This window comes from Quercus suber, unplaced genomic scaffold, assembly GCF_002906115.3.
Source record: "Quercus suber isolate HL8 unplaced genomic scaffold, Cork oak 2.0 scaffold_119, whole genome shotgun sequence".
NCBI lineage: Eukaryota > Viridiplantae > Streptophyta > Magnoliopsida > Fagales > Fagaceae > Quercus > Quercus suber.
The window spans coordinates 40,534-55,750 of NW_027069584.1; the positions used below are offsets into that span (position 1 = coordinate 40,534).

The window sequence follows — 15,217 nt, forward strand, 5'->3', positions numbered from 1 at the left end:
TTGAAAATTTTTTTTTTTTTTTTTTTTTTTTTTTTGTTTCTTGTTTGACAAAAAAAATTAACTAGGCTTAAAGGTGTAATCTTGTACGGTCGACAAAAGTAGTCTAAACTTCTAATCCATTCACTATTTTTTATCGACGGCTCACAACCTGCCGCCTTCTGGTACAAAAGTGTGTGTACCTAGTAGACTCTGGGTCCACCAAACTATACTCTCTGTTTGGCTTTAAATACACACACATAGAGGGAGGGAGAGAGAGGAGAGAGAGAATGAGGCCTCGGATCGTGCTATTTGGAGATTCGATAACAGAACAGTCGTTTAGACCAGGTGGATGGGGTGCTGCTCTTGCTGACACATACACTCGCAAAGTAGATCCTACATTGATTGTTCTGTTTTTTGTGGCAAAGATTGAGTTTTTTAACTATAATCTTATTCTGGTTTGTTTGCAATGTGTTAAAGGCTGATGTAGTAAATCGTGGTTATGGTGGATACAATACCAGATGGGCTTTGTTCTTGCTGCATCATCTTTTCCCTCTAGTAAGCTTTTTCTTTTTGTTCCTCTCGCCTTTTGGGTTATTGTTGATTCTCTAGCTTCAGATTGTGATTTGTGCATTAAGGTTGTAATTACTGCATTGAAGCTTCAAATGGGTTTTTAGATACATTGGCATATGTTAATTTTTTTTTTCATTCATACTTGATGATCTGGAGATGGGTTTTTGTTTATTTATGTTCTCACGTTGATTATAGTACATAAAGATCAAAATTTTGTTAAGTTTAAGTAGCAATGGACCAATGGTGGTTATAGGCTTATAGCTATGAGAGAGAGAGAGAGAGAGATGTTGATTGTAGTACATGTGGATCAAATTGAGTGAGTTTAAGAATCAATGGTGGTTAATGGCTGAGAGAGAGAGAGGTTGGCTTAAAGGGTGCTTTGTGCATCTCCTCCTATTTTGGCTTTTTGGCATGGACTTCCAACTTATTAGGAAATTCTGACCATTGATAACTTGGTTTAGAGAAAAGTCTTCCTAGTGAATTGGTGTATCATATGCAAATGATATGAAGAGAGAAGAAACTGAAGAATCCCTAGACCTAGATCATCATTTTTTTGGTGCATTGTTTTTCCTTCTCGAGTGGCTTGGATTTTTCTGCAAGCCACTTCTTAAGTGTGGGAGGTTCACTAATAACAATAGTCATATGACTTGGATACATTGACGCTTATGAATGTAATATAATTGCTGAACATTTGAATGGATGGAGTGATCTATTAGCAAGATTCTGATCACTTTTTTATGTTTTTCTATTTGTTTGGGTTATTGGTTCTTCTTAGTCTAAGTTTTTTAGTTTGTTTTAGTAAGAAGAGGTTCATTGTCGTAACCTTCTTGTGTACTTGGGGGCACTTGGTGTCTTTTGTTGAATCTCTGCTTACTTTAATAAAAATTCATTATGATGCTGTTCAGCTCAAGTAAGTTATTAATATTGATCCTCTGCAGGACTCTACAAAACCTCCTGCTGCTGCAACAGTTTTCTTTGGGGCTAATGATGCAGCTATTCTGGGAAGAACCAGTGAACGACAATATGTTCCTCTTGAAGAGTACAAGGAGAATCTCAGAAAAATTGTTTTTCATTTGAAGGTTCAATTGTTGTTCCTCTAATACTTAAAACAACCTGTTTAGTACCTTGGTTTCCACTTTATAAACATTTTGGGTTCCTTTCCTACTTTCAGCTACTTTAAACCCACCAAGTTTCAATCTTTGCAAACATTAGTCCTAAACCCTAGATTCCCTTCCAATCTGTTTAGAACTTCTAAAGCCACAAGTTCTCCCCAAACTCTGCCATCAATATGCTGTCCTATGTCAGTTTGTTGTCTGAGTTCTTTGTGTGACTTTAGGAAGTAGGCCTTCTGCATCCACCTAATTTATTTTCTATTACATAAGTCAGTGGATGCAATAAGTGGTGTTTATTAGACATCATATCCTTTCAAAGATGTTAAATTTTAGTAACTCGCGTTATCCTTTTTGGAGTAAAATTTTCTTGACTGTTCTGTCTCTGCTTAACATTGACCTTATGTTAAAGCATAGATTTTGCCTAAAACTATTGGCAAAATCAAAAGCACTACATTGCATATAGGTCACTTTTTATTTCACCTTGGTGTTCATTAGCAGATCTCATGCTCCGTTCATTTCCTAGTAAGAGACAACTACAGAATAAGTGGCTAATTATTAAATCTGGTTCTCATTTTGTTTTGGGATTTGGTTGCAGGAATGCTGCCCTACCATGCTAGTTGTGCTTATTACACCACCACCAGTTGATGAGGCTGGCCGAAAAGAATATGCACAGTATGCACCTTCTCATATCAAATTCAATAGACTGTTTTTCCCTGGTTTATTAGAATTGGTTCTATGGGCTACACAAGGGGAGACAGATTTGATCCCTGTGTAGGTGGGATTGATCTTAGGTCCCAAGTACAACTCTTCTAAGGGACTTTTCAGCTAATCCGGCTGGCATCTTCAACAGATACTGGCACACATATTTGTCAAGTTGTTGCTACCTTTCTACGTCTAGCAATGCCATTGTAATTTCTTGCTCTTCACATCTCTATCAGCTCTACTCACACGCAGTGCCACTAACTGCTGGTTTCAGAGCTGCCATTGCTGACTCCACCATTGGAATTGTCACAACCATCACAATCACAACCTCCATAATCATCACATCATCAGTTCAATGTCCTTTCTTTAGCCTATCTCCACCTACCCTTTCCTCCATCTGTAGTTCCACCCTTGCACTACCACTTTGAACACCCTAACAATTTTACTGCGACAAAACAACCACCTGATGCCACAATTACTGCCTTCATTATTGCATTCCCCTGCACAAACATGATGTGGCCACCACCATTCACATCAATATTAACAATTTAACCTTCATCACCACTGCCCTCATCATCTCCAAATTCCAATGTCAACACCTCCATCAATGTAACCCCCCCCACCCCCCCCCCCCCCCCCCCCCCCCCCCCAACACACACACACATACACACACACAAAAAGAACCAAAACCTCTCTTTTCTTCCTTCTTACTGTGGTAGTAGTACTACGCAATATTGATTGGCATCTTCACCTCTTCTAAATCAATGCTATTTGAAATCCTAGAAGAAAAAAAATCTCCTGAGTAAATCAAAATGCCTGGAGTCTGGTGGTCTTAACACATGGAATGCTTGAAACTTGAATACTCTAGCTGCCTCAGAGAATGTTTGAATGCATAATATAATTTTATTTTTGAAATTATTGTTTGTTTATCACTTCACTGTGTTGGAGGTAAGCTTGTAAATGGATTATGCAGATCTGTATATGGAGAGAAAGCAGTGAAACTACCAGAAAGGACAAATGAAGTGACAAGACTTTATGCAGAGCAGTGCATTGAACTGGCTAAGGAAATGGGTCTTCGCTCTGTTGATCTTTGGTCAAAAATGCAGGAAACAGAGGGGTGGCAGAGGAAATTCCTAAGGTTTGTTATAATTGAATCCTTCAACAAGTTCCTGATCTGTTTGGCATAAATGATATTCATTTGACTTTCTACTTCTAGAATTTCACCTCCAATGGAAAAACTGGGTCCTCCAGATTTTCCTTGGGAAGAAGTATTCCAATTGATTTATGACTATTTTAGTGATGGGGACAATAATCTGATTGGGTTCATAAGAAGAAAGAAAAATAAAAAAGGTGGTGCGGGTTTGGTAAACCTCTGATTCATGTGCCTTTTGTGTGGATGTGTTATATTTAGGGACATCCAAAGTAGATAGGGATGTTGTACTATAATTTAAAAATAGAAACCCTTTTGAGAAAACTGTTGAAGAGTTTGTGAGTAACAATGGAGAATATGTTCTAATTCTTGTCCCCCCTTTACAGTGATGGGTTGCATCTGACATCAGAGGGCAATGCAGTGGTACACCAAGAAGTTGTAAGAGTGTTTAACGAAGCATGGCTTTCGGCAGCAGAAATGCCATATGATTTCCCTCACCACTCAGAAATTGATGGGAAGAACCCCGAGAAAGCTTTCCAGCATCAATGCTTATGATCGTATAATTTATGACAACTTTATGTGTATTATTTCGTTTTAATCTTCGGTTATAATATTGGTTTTTTTGCTTATAGAAAAAGAAAGAAAAAAAAAAGAGAAGAGGGGGGGTGGAATGTGTTTCTTGATTAGACACCCCAAAAAACAAATATAGTAAATAAGAAATTCCATAACCTTCTGCTAAATAGCCATCATGTATGAATGGCTGACTCTGTATTTGACCTTGTTCATTTGGCTCAGTGACCAAAGTTTCTTTGGAAATTGAAACTTATGGCTCTCGTGTAAATTTGGCTGAACATTTCTTTTTGGATTGAAGCTTGATTGAAGCTTTTGTTCGTGTAGTGAATTTAGCTTGCTAGGAAATCTTCACTTTAATGCTCCTTGTGCTCTTTTGAAACACTTTGGTTTGAGTTTCAAGCATGTCTGCAAGCCTCACAATTTCCTTACTCCTTTTATATCTTCATTTATAGGTAAGATTATTTAAACTAAAGAGTATTTGTGATTAAGAACTGTTGATGCACAATTAAAGGTTCTTTAATTGCATAGCTTTTTCGTAACGCCCCTTAGTAAGTAATTTTTTTTATTGGTTAAAAAAAAAAATAATTGGAGAAAGAGGAGTCAGAGCATTTGCATTTGTCCGTAAAAATTTATATTTATTTTAGCATAAGAATTTACTTTTTTCTATTTTATATACTCACTTTTCAAAATACCTCAAATCAGATTATCTATTTTACACTACATTTTATTAAAATATCAATTTTTCTTTATTCTTTAAATTTTATCTCTTTCTTTACGCACAACAATCAACATCCACTCTCTTTCTACATACTCGAGATACATAAAAAAAGAATAAACAACTAAATACAAAATGAATAATGTTAGTGAAAATTTACACGATTACTGTAGCAAACTTATATTATTTACACGATTACTATAGCAAACTTGTAAATATATACAATTATATACAACTACTGTAGTAAACTTGTAAATATACATAATTATATACGGATTGGTGTAAGTCATTTTTAGACAGAATTGTGTTAATTTTACACATTCTTTTATTATATATGAACCGATGTGAATGCTCTTATTAAATAATGTTTTTTTTCTAAAAGAAGATATAAATTTTACTCTAACCTAATCTAAGTGATTTTATTAAATAATGTTGATTAATTTTTTTGTGAGTTATTTTTGGGCAAAATTGTATCAATTTTACACATTCTTTTATTATACATAAACTGATATGAATGCTCTTATTAAATAATGTTGGTTATTTTTATTTATTTATACAAGATAGAAATTCTATTCTAACCTAATCTAAGTGCTCTTATTAAAAAATGTTGGTTAATTTATTTTTATTTTTATTTTTATTTTTTGTGTGTGTGTTAATATAAGATAGAAATTATAATCTAACATAATCTAAGTGTATATGTGTGTGAAGTTTCCTTATGGATACTTGAACCTTAACCCTTACGTTCTTACCCTCCACATTCCACAAACACTTATAATTGTGGATCGTGGTAAGGGTGTACGGTGGTAATGTTGGTTAATTAAAATGTAATGCCTAAAGAAATGATAATAGTTGAAATTATTGATATGAATATAAGATGTTTTTCTTCACTATAATGTATTGATATGATTATAAAAATTATTTATTTTAGTAGAGGTGGACTTAAATGATAAAACAAAAAAAAAAAACAAAAAATCTAACTTATGATTTTCTTTATATCATAATAAAGCATCACAAACACAGTAATAAGTATTTGTATGATAATATGGAACAAACCAATGTTTACAAACTTAAAGCCATGAAAAGCATTTTACAATTTTCTTATCTTCTACAACGTTATTAAAATAAATAAAGTAATTAAATGAGATTCGTGCTTAGTGCACAGTTTCATAATTTTCATTGACCCAATTTTTCAAACAACAAATGCATCCCGGTTTCAAATCCTCAATATATCGTATTGATTTTTCCCATATGTATTAACTAAAAACAAAGGTCAAGATGATCATAAATATGTTCAACCATTTGATTCTATGATGGAAAAAAATTGCTTCACTCAAAATTAATTTGTGGAGTAAATTTTCTTTGTATTTAATAAGAAGCCCTTAAACATATTTTGAAAGACAAGTTAGATTCTCATCAAATTGCTTATTAATTTGTCCCACATTTTACTATTGCTCTGTTTGTTTTAGCAATTATGTTTTATCGAAAATGAGTCATTTTCCAAGAAACATTTTTTATAAAACTATCTCATTTTTTAATATTTGGTAGCGACTTTAAATGAGTTGAAAAATAACCTCTTAACTTCTTTTATTTAGCTTGCTATGAGATAGAGTTGTTTTAAAAAAAAAAATTTAATGGAAAACAATTTCTAAAAATAAGTAGTATTTTTTATGTTGACCAAAGATAGTTTTCCTTTGACTTATCTTTTTTTTATGCTACCAAACACTAAAAAACACGAAAAACTATCTTTACATAAGATTTTCTATTGAAACAAATAGAGCGGTACATCTTGCAAAACATTGCTTTCACTCATAATTAATTTGTGGAGTAAATTTCCTTTTATTTAAAATAAGAGAACTTAAAATAAATTCTGAAAGACAAAATTGCCCTTCAATCTAGTTAATGCCTTTATGTCTCGTGTCCAATTAGAGTATCTACACCAACAAGAACAGTACTCTATTCTGTTCTCACATCTAAAACCATGATCTTCCTTAACTATATGCGATATGTAACTGCTTAATTAAACTTAATATACTTATTACACTGCTTAGTTATATTTAATATACTTATTACATATTTATTAAATTCTTAATTGCAGTTGCTAAATTACCCATCAAAAGCTAAGAAATGGCAAGTTAAGTCTTGACAAAGCAGATTTTGGTCACAAGTGTAAAGAAATCTTTGCCTCACTTTTAGCCCTCATCTCTCCCTCTCTATCTCTAATGGAGCTTGACACAATGTTTAGGGAAAATCCTGCTTCACAGCCAATTCTTTTGTCTGATAATTACTTGAAGTCCTATATGAAAGATGATTTCTCCTTTGAAGCTCCTTCATCAAAGGGTTTCTTGCAAGATTTTCACTATCTTGATCAGTTTCAAACTAATGGGTCTTTATCAAATCCCATCTTTGGGGTGCAAACTCAGTGTTATGGGTGCACCTCATCTGATTTTGATATTTACGAGTGTAAGCCATTTATGGATAATGGTGGGCATGGTCATGTTATGGAAAATTTCCAAGGTGGAGGATACTTGAATCACCCACAGAGAAATCCCATTGATATTATGGGATCAGATCGGAGTCACATGGTCGTTACTACATGCCAAGACATAATAAAACCTCTGAATTTTGTTGTACCAGATGAAGTCTCGTGCATAACAGCGGAAAATGGGTACTACAAAAAAATTGGCATGAACAAGAATAGAGCATTGCCAACAACTAAAAAACCACAAAAAGGTCGTAAGAAATCTAATGTTGTTAAGGGTCAATGGACAGTTGAAGAAGACAGGTACAAAAGATTTCATTCCTCAATAAATATATATATATATATATATATAAATTTTACATTATCTAGGTAAATTATTGTCTGACACTTTCAATATTTACACTCCATACACATTGGACATTAGTTTGAAAAATATGAATTCTATGTGGATACTTGATGTCCACACTTTGTAAATGATTGTCCAATGAGTATGGAGTGTGAATGTTAAGAGTGTGAGACAATTAAAATCCAATTAATTATGTATTTTTGTTATCAATAAATCTAGCAATACAAAAAATTTCACTAATTTTTTTCATGTTTTTACAATTGTTGACTTGATTTATTATGATCTGTGTATAATAGAAGTAATATCGGTGATAAACCAATGTGAAAGTGATATTACTTCAATCACAACTTATCATATTAATAAGTTGTGAAAAAAGTTGTCAAATTTTGTGTTTCTCAGTGTTGTTCTTTTGTTATTCCCCATGTTTGGTTGTCTTTATCATGTATTGATGCATGTAAATATAGGCTTTTGATTCAACTGGTTAAGCAATATGGAGTGAAAAAATGGTCTTATATTGCTCAAATGTTGCCTGGGAGGATAGGAAAGCAGTGCCGAGAGAGATGGCATAACCATCTTAGACCAGACATCAAGGTTTTATTAATTTCTTCTTCATTGATTCTATATTATTCTATCTTTACCCCTACATGTTTTTATGGAATTCATTGATTAAATGGACATACAAATATGCATTTTTTTAACACTAGACACCAATGCATGAAAATGTCGTTTATTTTTTGCTCATATTCTTTCGTTACTTTGCAGAAGGATACATGGAGTGAAGAGGAAGATAAGGTACTAATTCAGGCCCATGCAGAGATTGGAAATAAATGGGCGGAGATTGCAAAGAGGTTGCCTGGGAGAACTGAAAACTCCATCAAGAACCATTGGAACGCAACCAAAAGAAGGCAATACTCGAAACGAAAATGTCGTTCAAAGTACCCTAGAGGCTCTCTTCTACAAGAATACATCAAGGGCTTGAACTTGGACCCATCAAACATGATGCAAAATAGAAGAAAAACTTCTTCTAGTAATGCCACAGCCAATAACACCACCATTAAAACACCAACTCAGCTGCCACAGTCCACTGATCAGTTTTGCCCTAATGCTCGGTTGGTTCCAAACTATGATTTCAATGAGGTTCCGGACTTTTATTTCGACGAAAACATGTTTCAGGAGAGCTGTAGTATTGATTCTCTTCTTGATGACATACCTAATAATGCTCCTATTATGGTTGAGAACATTAATTTTGACGATCAAATGCCTTGTGGCCCTGTGGTTGATGAGAATATGCTGCATTGTGCTCCAGTAGTTGTGGATAAGAATGATTTTGACATGGATATTCCAGTTGATATGACTCCAGTGGTAGATTGTGATGTGAAGAAGGAGCTGGATTTGGTGGAGATGATGTCTCAATTACAAAAATAAATCTACTATTTTTGAATGAAATAGTATTGATTCTCTTCTTTGAGACTTTTTAGTGCCTTGGCTTGGATGAAATGCTTTATTTTTCAAAGTAGACTTTTTTTTCTTCTAAATAAAAAAACCAAGTATTCATAATCATAGTCTTGCTTATCATCTCAAAGTGCTGAAAATGCATTCTACCTTTAGAAAATGGTTTATAAAAATTTCACACCAAGCTAGAATTGAAACCTTTAATTTTTTTTTTTTCATAAAGCTTAGGTTCAAAATAATCGTAATTAATATATGGTTAGTGCCACACAGCCAATCCTTGGCACTTAAGTCCAAATTTATATTTTAAGTCATATATAGAATGCTCAAACTCAGTTTAGTTTTTCATATGATTCTCAAAAAAAAGAAAGTTTAGTTCTTCATATTAAACCTTAAAGGAGCCTCTAATTGTCAATCTTCGAGCAATTAAGTGAGAAATTAGTTCTGGAAATGGATTTTTTTTGGGGGTCTAAAATAAAGGGACTTCAAAAAATTAAAAAAGAAAAAAATGGACCTTAATTGATTGTAGATCATATCTTTCGAAAATTGCAAACATACCATCACAATATAAATCACATGAAATTAAAAAATAAAATAAAAAATTACTGGAACCAAATACCATGTAACGTTAACAGAATAATTATATCAAAAATTAATAAGCAAGAGAGTACAAAGTTTAGGGAAAATCTTGCATCACAACCAGTACTTTTGTCTGATAATTACTTGAAGTCCTATATTAAAGATGATTTCTCCTTTGAAGCTACTAATGGGTCTTCATCAAATCCCATCTTTGGGGTGCAAACTCAGTATTATGATTCATTGAATAACAATTTCACATATGGGTGCACCTCAACTAATTTTAATACTTACCGAGGGTAATTAAGACATTTTCCTGGATAATGGTGGGCACGGTCATGTTATGGACAATTTCCAAAGTGGAGGATACTTGAATCTCCCTCAGAGAAAAAGCTCTCTTGATACTCTAACATAAACAAGGACCTTCTTTTAGGATTTTGTTCAGCTTTGATACAATACTCCTTATAACCAAAAATGTTTCTAATAAGTTGAGCATTCATCATGAAGATGAAAATTTTCAAAAAAGAAGGGTATTCCATGATTTTCACTTTCTAGTTTAACTCCTTTTCTAGAACTCACTAGGTGCAATGTTTAAAATAGGTGCTGCACTTAAATTTATATAGGCCTGAAGGTATGTTTTCATATGCAACGTCTACGTTGTAAAATATTATTCATTAAGACATGATATGCTCAAAAATTCCAGCCCAACAACTATAACTATATTGTTCTTTGTTCCTATTAATTCTCCATATTTGCAAAGATATTTTAATATCACCTTCCTAAATTAGCTGAACTCACAACTTTGAATAGATTATTTTTCAATTGCACACCAATTTTTCCTTCTTAAGCTTACGCAAGAGACAAGTAATTATGCTTAAAAGGTAAGGAAGAAAATTGGAGTGATGTTTAATACTCATGCATGTATTCATTAAAAAGGCATGAGTTTCATTGGAGTGCATGTATCCAAAGAAAAAAAAAATCCAGATTAATTAGAATTTGAAATATATGGATACAATTTATTATCATCATGTTAAGATATCAATTGATTTATATTTTATGTAGGTGGGATTTAATCACCCATAGATTATTCAAACATATTTATTGGTTAAAATATATCTTGAACCCATTTACATACTTTTTGTTTTTTGGTTGATAAACTCATTTACATACTTAATTAGACCTTAACTAATTAAGAATTTTGTAATTCAACTGGTATCACTTAGGCTTTGTAGCAATGATGAAATCTAAGTGGAATGCAGAGCCAGAAACCTTGTGTATATAATTAAATCCTTTTGTTTCCAACTGTAAGTGAAATCTGATGTTTTGTTGTAAGAGCCACCTCCACAATTTTTTCCCCCTCTCTTGGACGGGTGAGGAGGCATTCATTCAAGAGTAATTAATTATTGACGGTACCTAAAAAAATCCAAAAACTATCAGCATCATCAAATCATGGAATTCTTTAATTTTTGCTAAACTATATCAAGGGTTTATCATACAATCTTAAGGCTTATCATCCAAAATGTAAAATTAAAATAAAAAAATCTTTACAAGTGTTTAATGTTTATCCCCTCCAAGTAAGTTGGACAGATCTCAGTACAACACAACTCTTTGAGATAATTAGGGTGTGATTCCATCCAAAAAAGAACTTTAATTAGTTTGGGTAATCTTGATATTGTAGATTATTTGATCTTGTTTTCTTTGCAAGAAATCTAGTCCTCTACTGAAGTCCAATGACTACTGACTGCACAATTTTATCAAACTTTTGGGACCCCTTCGGCTTTCCCAAATAAACATTACTGAACTACAAAATTATTCTGATGCCATCAACAAAAACCACAAAAAGTAATAAAAAGTTACCAAGCTATTGCTACACATATCAGCCATTATTACTTCAATGTTTTGCTATTTTCAAACTGGGGAAGAGAAGAAAGCATCTGCATTCTAGGAACTGGAAGAGTAAATGTAACAGGCTAAACAGTGGGGAAATTTTTTTATCAGTTTAGATAAACATTAAATAGAAAACACAACTAAACAAAGAGTTGCTCATAAATAAATCCAAAAGTAAATACCACTAGACTTGTCTCTAACCCTTGCTAATATTAGAGCTATAGCTTCTGATAAGTATGGCATGGCATAATTGCAATACATGAGTTTGTCATCAACTCCAACACCCACTTCTCATATTCTACCCCAAGTCATCAGTAATAGTAAAAATCTTTCATGGACAAAAGGAAGCCATCCATTTCCTCTAATACCAAACAAAGATTAATTTCCTTTTTCTCTCAAAAAGAGAGTCTAATACAAGGGTGAGTAATTCATTCATATACACCAGTGATCTTCTCCTCAGTAGAGACATTAAGGCTGCCATTGATGTAATGGAATACTTAATGTTTCCACTAAAGAGAAGACCTGTGGTATGAAAAGGAAGATCACTACCTAATCAAGAGATTGAGAGGATGGTCAAGGACGCATAGAAATACGAGGCTAAAGATGATTGTCAAGAGCCTTGTAACTCAATTTATAGGCACCTTTAACAACAACATATACTTGTTCTAAACTTAGTTTCTATTCATGAGCTGAGACGCTAGAATTTCCTAAGCCCAAAGACTCGGTAACAACTACTGAACTCAACTATAGAGAAGTGCTACATTAGCTCCCAGGATCTTGCAATATCCCAAACAACCATATATGGTTGATCTTTTCTATTGTATTATGCTTGGGCCTAACCATTCGTGAAACGTTCTTTCTTCGTAGTTCCTAAAATTTACTCTAATTTAGTCTGTCATCCTTAATTTTTATGAAGTTTGTTCAAAACATTACACATTCTAACTTTCTATTTATTTCTAGATAATTTTTATCTGAAGTGTCAAACTTATTTTAACAATTAATAAAGAATCTAGCGTGCATGTTATACAAATTTCATATAAACTTTAGAGAAAAAAATAATATATTCTCCAAATTATCAAAAAATAGAGTCTGGCATTATGTGTTTATTTTAAAAGACTATTTTATTTTAATTTTGTTGAGTTATGATTTAGATTAACTTAATTTTTGAGATTTTAGTAATAGTTTTAATATGACTTTTACTAGCACTTTGCTTCAAAATTTACAGATGAAATTGGATGTGTTATGCACCTTTTTTTGTTATTATTAATAGGATGAAACAACACAAAATTCATATCATTTACTAATTCAATCAAATTGTTCTAGAGTCAACTTAACTCAAGCATGCTTAAAACAAAGCTAAGTGTCTGTTTGGGAACAATAGACCGGAGGGGACAAAATGGACTAAATTAGACCAAATGGACCGAGTTGAACCAAATGGTCTTAATTGGACCGAAGTAGACCTAATAGACCGAAGTAGACCAAAAGGACCTAATGGACTGGACCTAAGAGACCAAAGTGGACCTAGTGGAGCAAAAGGACCGAATGGACTAAAGTGTACCTAAGGGACTGAAGTGGACCAAAAAGAGCGAATGACCAAAGTGGACTGAATGGACCGATGTGGACCAAAGTTGACTGAATGGACTAAAGTGGTCCTAATTGGACCAAATGAACTAAATTGAACTGAAGTGGTTTGAAGGGATATTTTTAGAGTAAATTAGATACATTTTTTTTAATTTTTTATTTATTTTTTTTGGTGAGACAACGAAAGATAAATGGAATAATAGATGAGTCCAATACCACAATAAAATCCACAACTTGCCCATGTGTTGATATTATGTGTGGTGGAGTTGTAGACTTATATAGGCCCACCACTTTTATTCCATCGCTCACAACTTACTATGTAGGTAAATTGTGGCAAAAGTTTTGTTATGGTATTAGCATTATTCTAGATGGATACTTCTAAATGGCTAGCTCTCTCTAAGCTATCCAAATTATTAAGATGCCTTTATTCTTGATTATATTTGTCAAAAACAGTCAACTTGATTAGTGTAATGACACCAGCGTGGTCATATGATCATATCAAATAAATTATGTGAAAGAAAGTATATAAGAGAAAAAAAAAAATCAAACGAAAAGCGCAAAGAAATAATAATAGTTGAAGCAACAAGAGCCTAAATTTATTTGTAGCTATAGGAATATAGGATGTTTTTCTTCACTATAATATATTGATATGATTGTAAAAATTGTTTATTTTAGTTAAGGTGAGCTTAAATAATAAATATAAAAAAAAATTCTCACTTATGATTTCTTTGTATCGAAATAAATTATCACAAACACTAATAAGTATTTGTGTGGTAATAACCAATGTTTAACTTAAAGTCATAAACAGCATTTTTACAGTTTCCTCATCTTCTACAAGGTTTATCAATTGCAAATTATGCTTGTAATTTTTTTTTTTTTTATAAATAGCAATATTAAAACAATTAAAGTTTTTTCCTTTACAAATTTAAGTAATTAAATGAGATTTTTTCTTAGGACACATTTGCATAATTTCCATTGACCCAATTTCTCAAACATCAAATGTGTTAGGACATATGTGAATCATGTTAGGAACATATGTCATCTAGAATTGGCTAATTTTTTTACAAAACACACTTTACTTGTAATCAGGTAGATCTAAGATGTGTTTAATACTTCAAGCAACAAGAGTTCAAGTCCAAGTGTTAAAGTCCCAGTGTTAAAACCATGCAAATTTGTCCAAGAATCAAGTGAAGAAGTGTTGTATTTTAAAAGTCGACAAATAGCATCTATCGAGATTTAAAAGGCATGTTTAGCCCAATGCTTGACAGTTGCTCGATAGATAACCTATCTATTGAGATTTACGAAAATCAGTTTTCCAAATCTAATTTTACACATATCCGTGTATACATGTTTAGGTTTTCTTTTCTCACAATCCTAAACATATATAAGGATTATTTTAAGGGCCGTCACACAGGTTGCAAGTTGATGAAACTTGGTGCAAAGGTTTTGTTCAAGCAAATTGTGACCAGAGACAGAATTTTTCTTAGTTCAACTTTCTCTTGAAGAAGCTGTTGCGTTTGTACGCCGTAGGGTTTTGTAACCAAGGAGTTTTGTGATTTTCAGCGTGTGGATGAACTGAAGAACTTTGCAGCCAACATCCTTCTCAAATTGGTGTGTTAGTCACGTACTTGGATCCATGCATCAATTGGTTAGTCACGTACTTGGAGCGGTACATTGAAAATGAGAGATTGCCATTACAGAACAAGTCCAATTGGGTATTGGGGTAAGGGTTCAACTGTAGGTTGGTATAAGGTACTGGGATTCCTTTACTTGTAACCGCTTGTTATGATAATAGTGGATTCTCGAGAGTGGTGATCTTAAATTCACCCGGTGAGATTTTTGCCTTTGAGGTTTTTCCCATTCGTAAACAAATCACCGTGTCAACTTTATTTTCCACTGCATATTAGCTTTGTTGGTGATTTATTTGTGCTATCACACGTGTTGCATGTTAATTAGATTAATTAATTAACTTGGCTAAATTAATTGGTTAATTCATCACAAGGGGTCAATACATTCTTGGCTTATCAAGTGCTATCAGAACAGACACACTCTGATTAGGGTTAATCTTTACTATGTGATCCATTGACCCCTGTTTGTC

The 15,217-nt window shown here is 32.9% G+C and overlaps 2 protein-coding genes across 2 annotated transcripts; both read left to right on the top strand.

The window, feature by feature from the left end:
- Positions 1-151: 151 nt before the first annotated feature.
- Positions 152-4,443, top strand: LOC112040825 (GDSL esterase/lipase At5g62930). The gene is made up of 6 exons (XM_024073748.2): positions 152-365; positions 457-534; positions 1,488-1,628; positions 2,257-2,333; positions 3,337-3,501; positions 3,900-4,443. The coding sequence occupies exons 1-6, from the start codon at positions 267-269 to the stop codon at positions 4,066-4,068; spliced, it is 729 nt and encodes a 242-aa protein (XP_023929516.1). The 5' UTR covers positions 152-266; the 3' UTR covers positions 4,069-4,443.
- Positions 4,444-7,020: 2,577 nt separating this feature from the next.
- On the top strand, positions 7,021-9,051 carry LOC112040776 (transcription factor MYB98). The gene is made up of 4 exons (XM_024073674.1): positions 7,021-7,583; positions 8,091-8,217; positions 8,389-8,833; positions 8,918-9,051. Exons 1-4 carry the CDS (start codon positions 7,021-7,023, stop codon positions 9,049-9,051), a joined length of 1,269 nt encoding a protein of 422 aa, XP_023929442.1.
- The last annotated feature ends 6,166 nt before the right edge of the window (positions 9,052-15,217 follow it).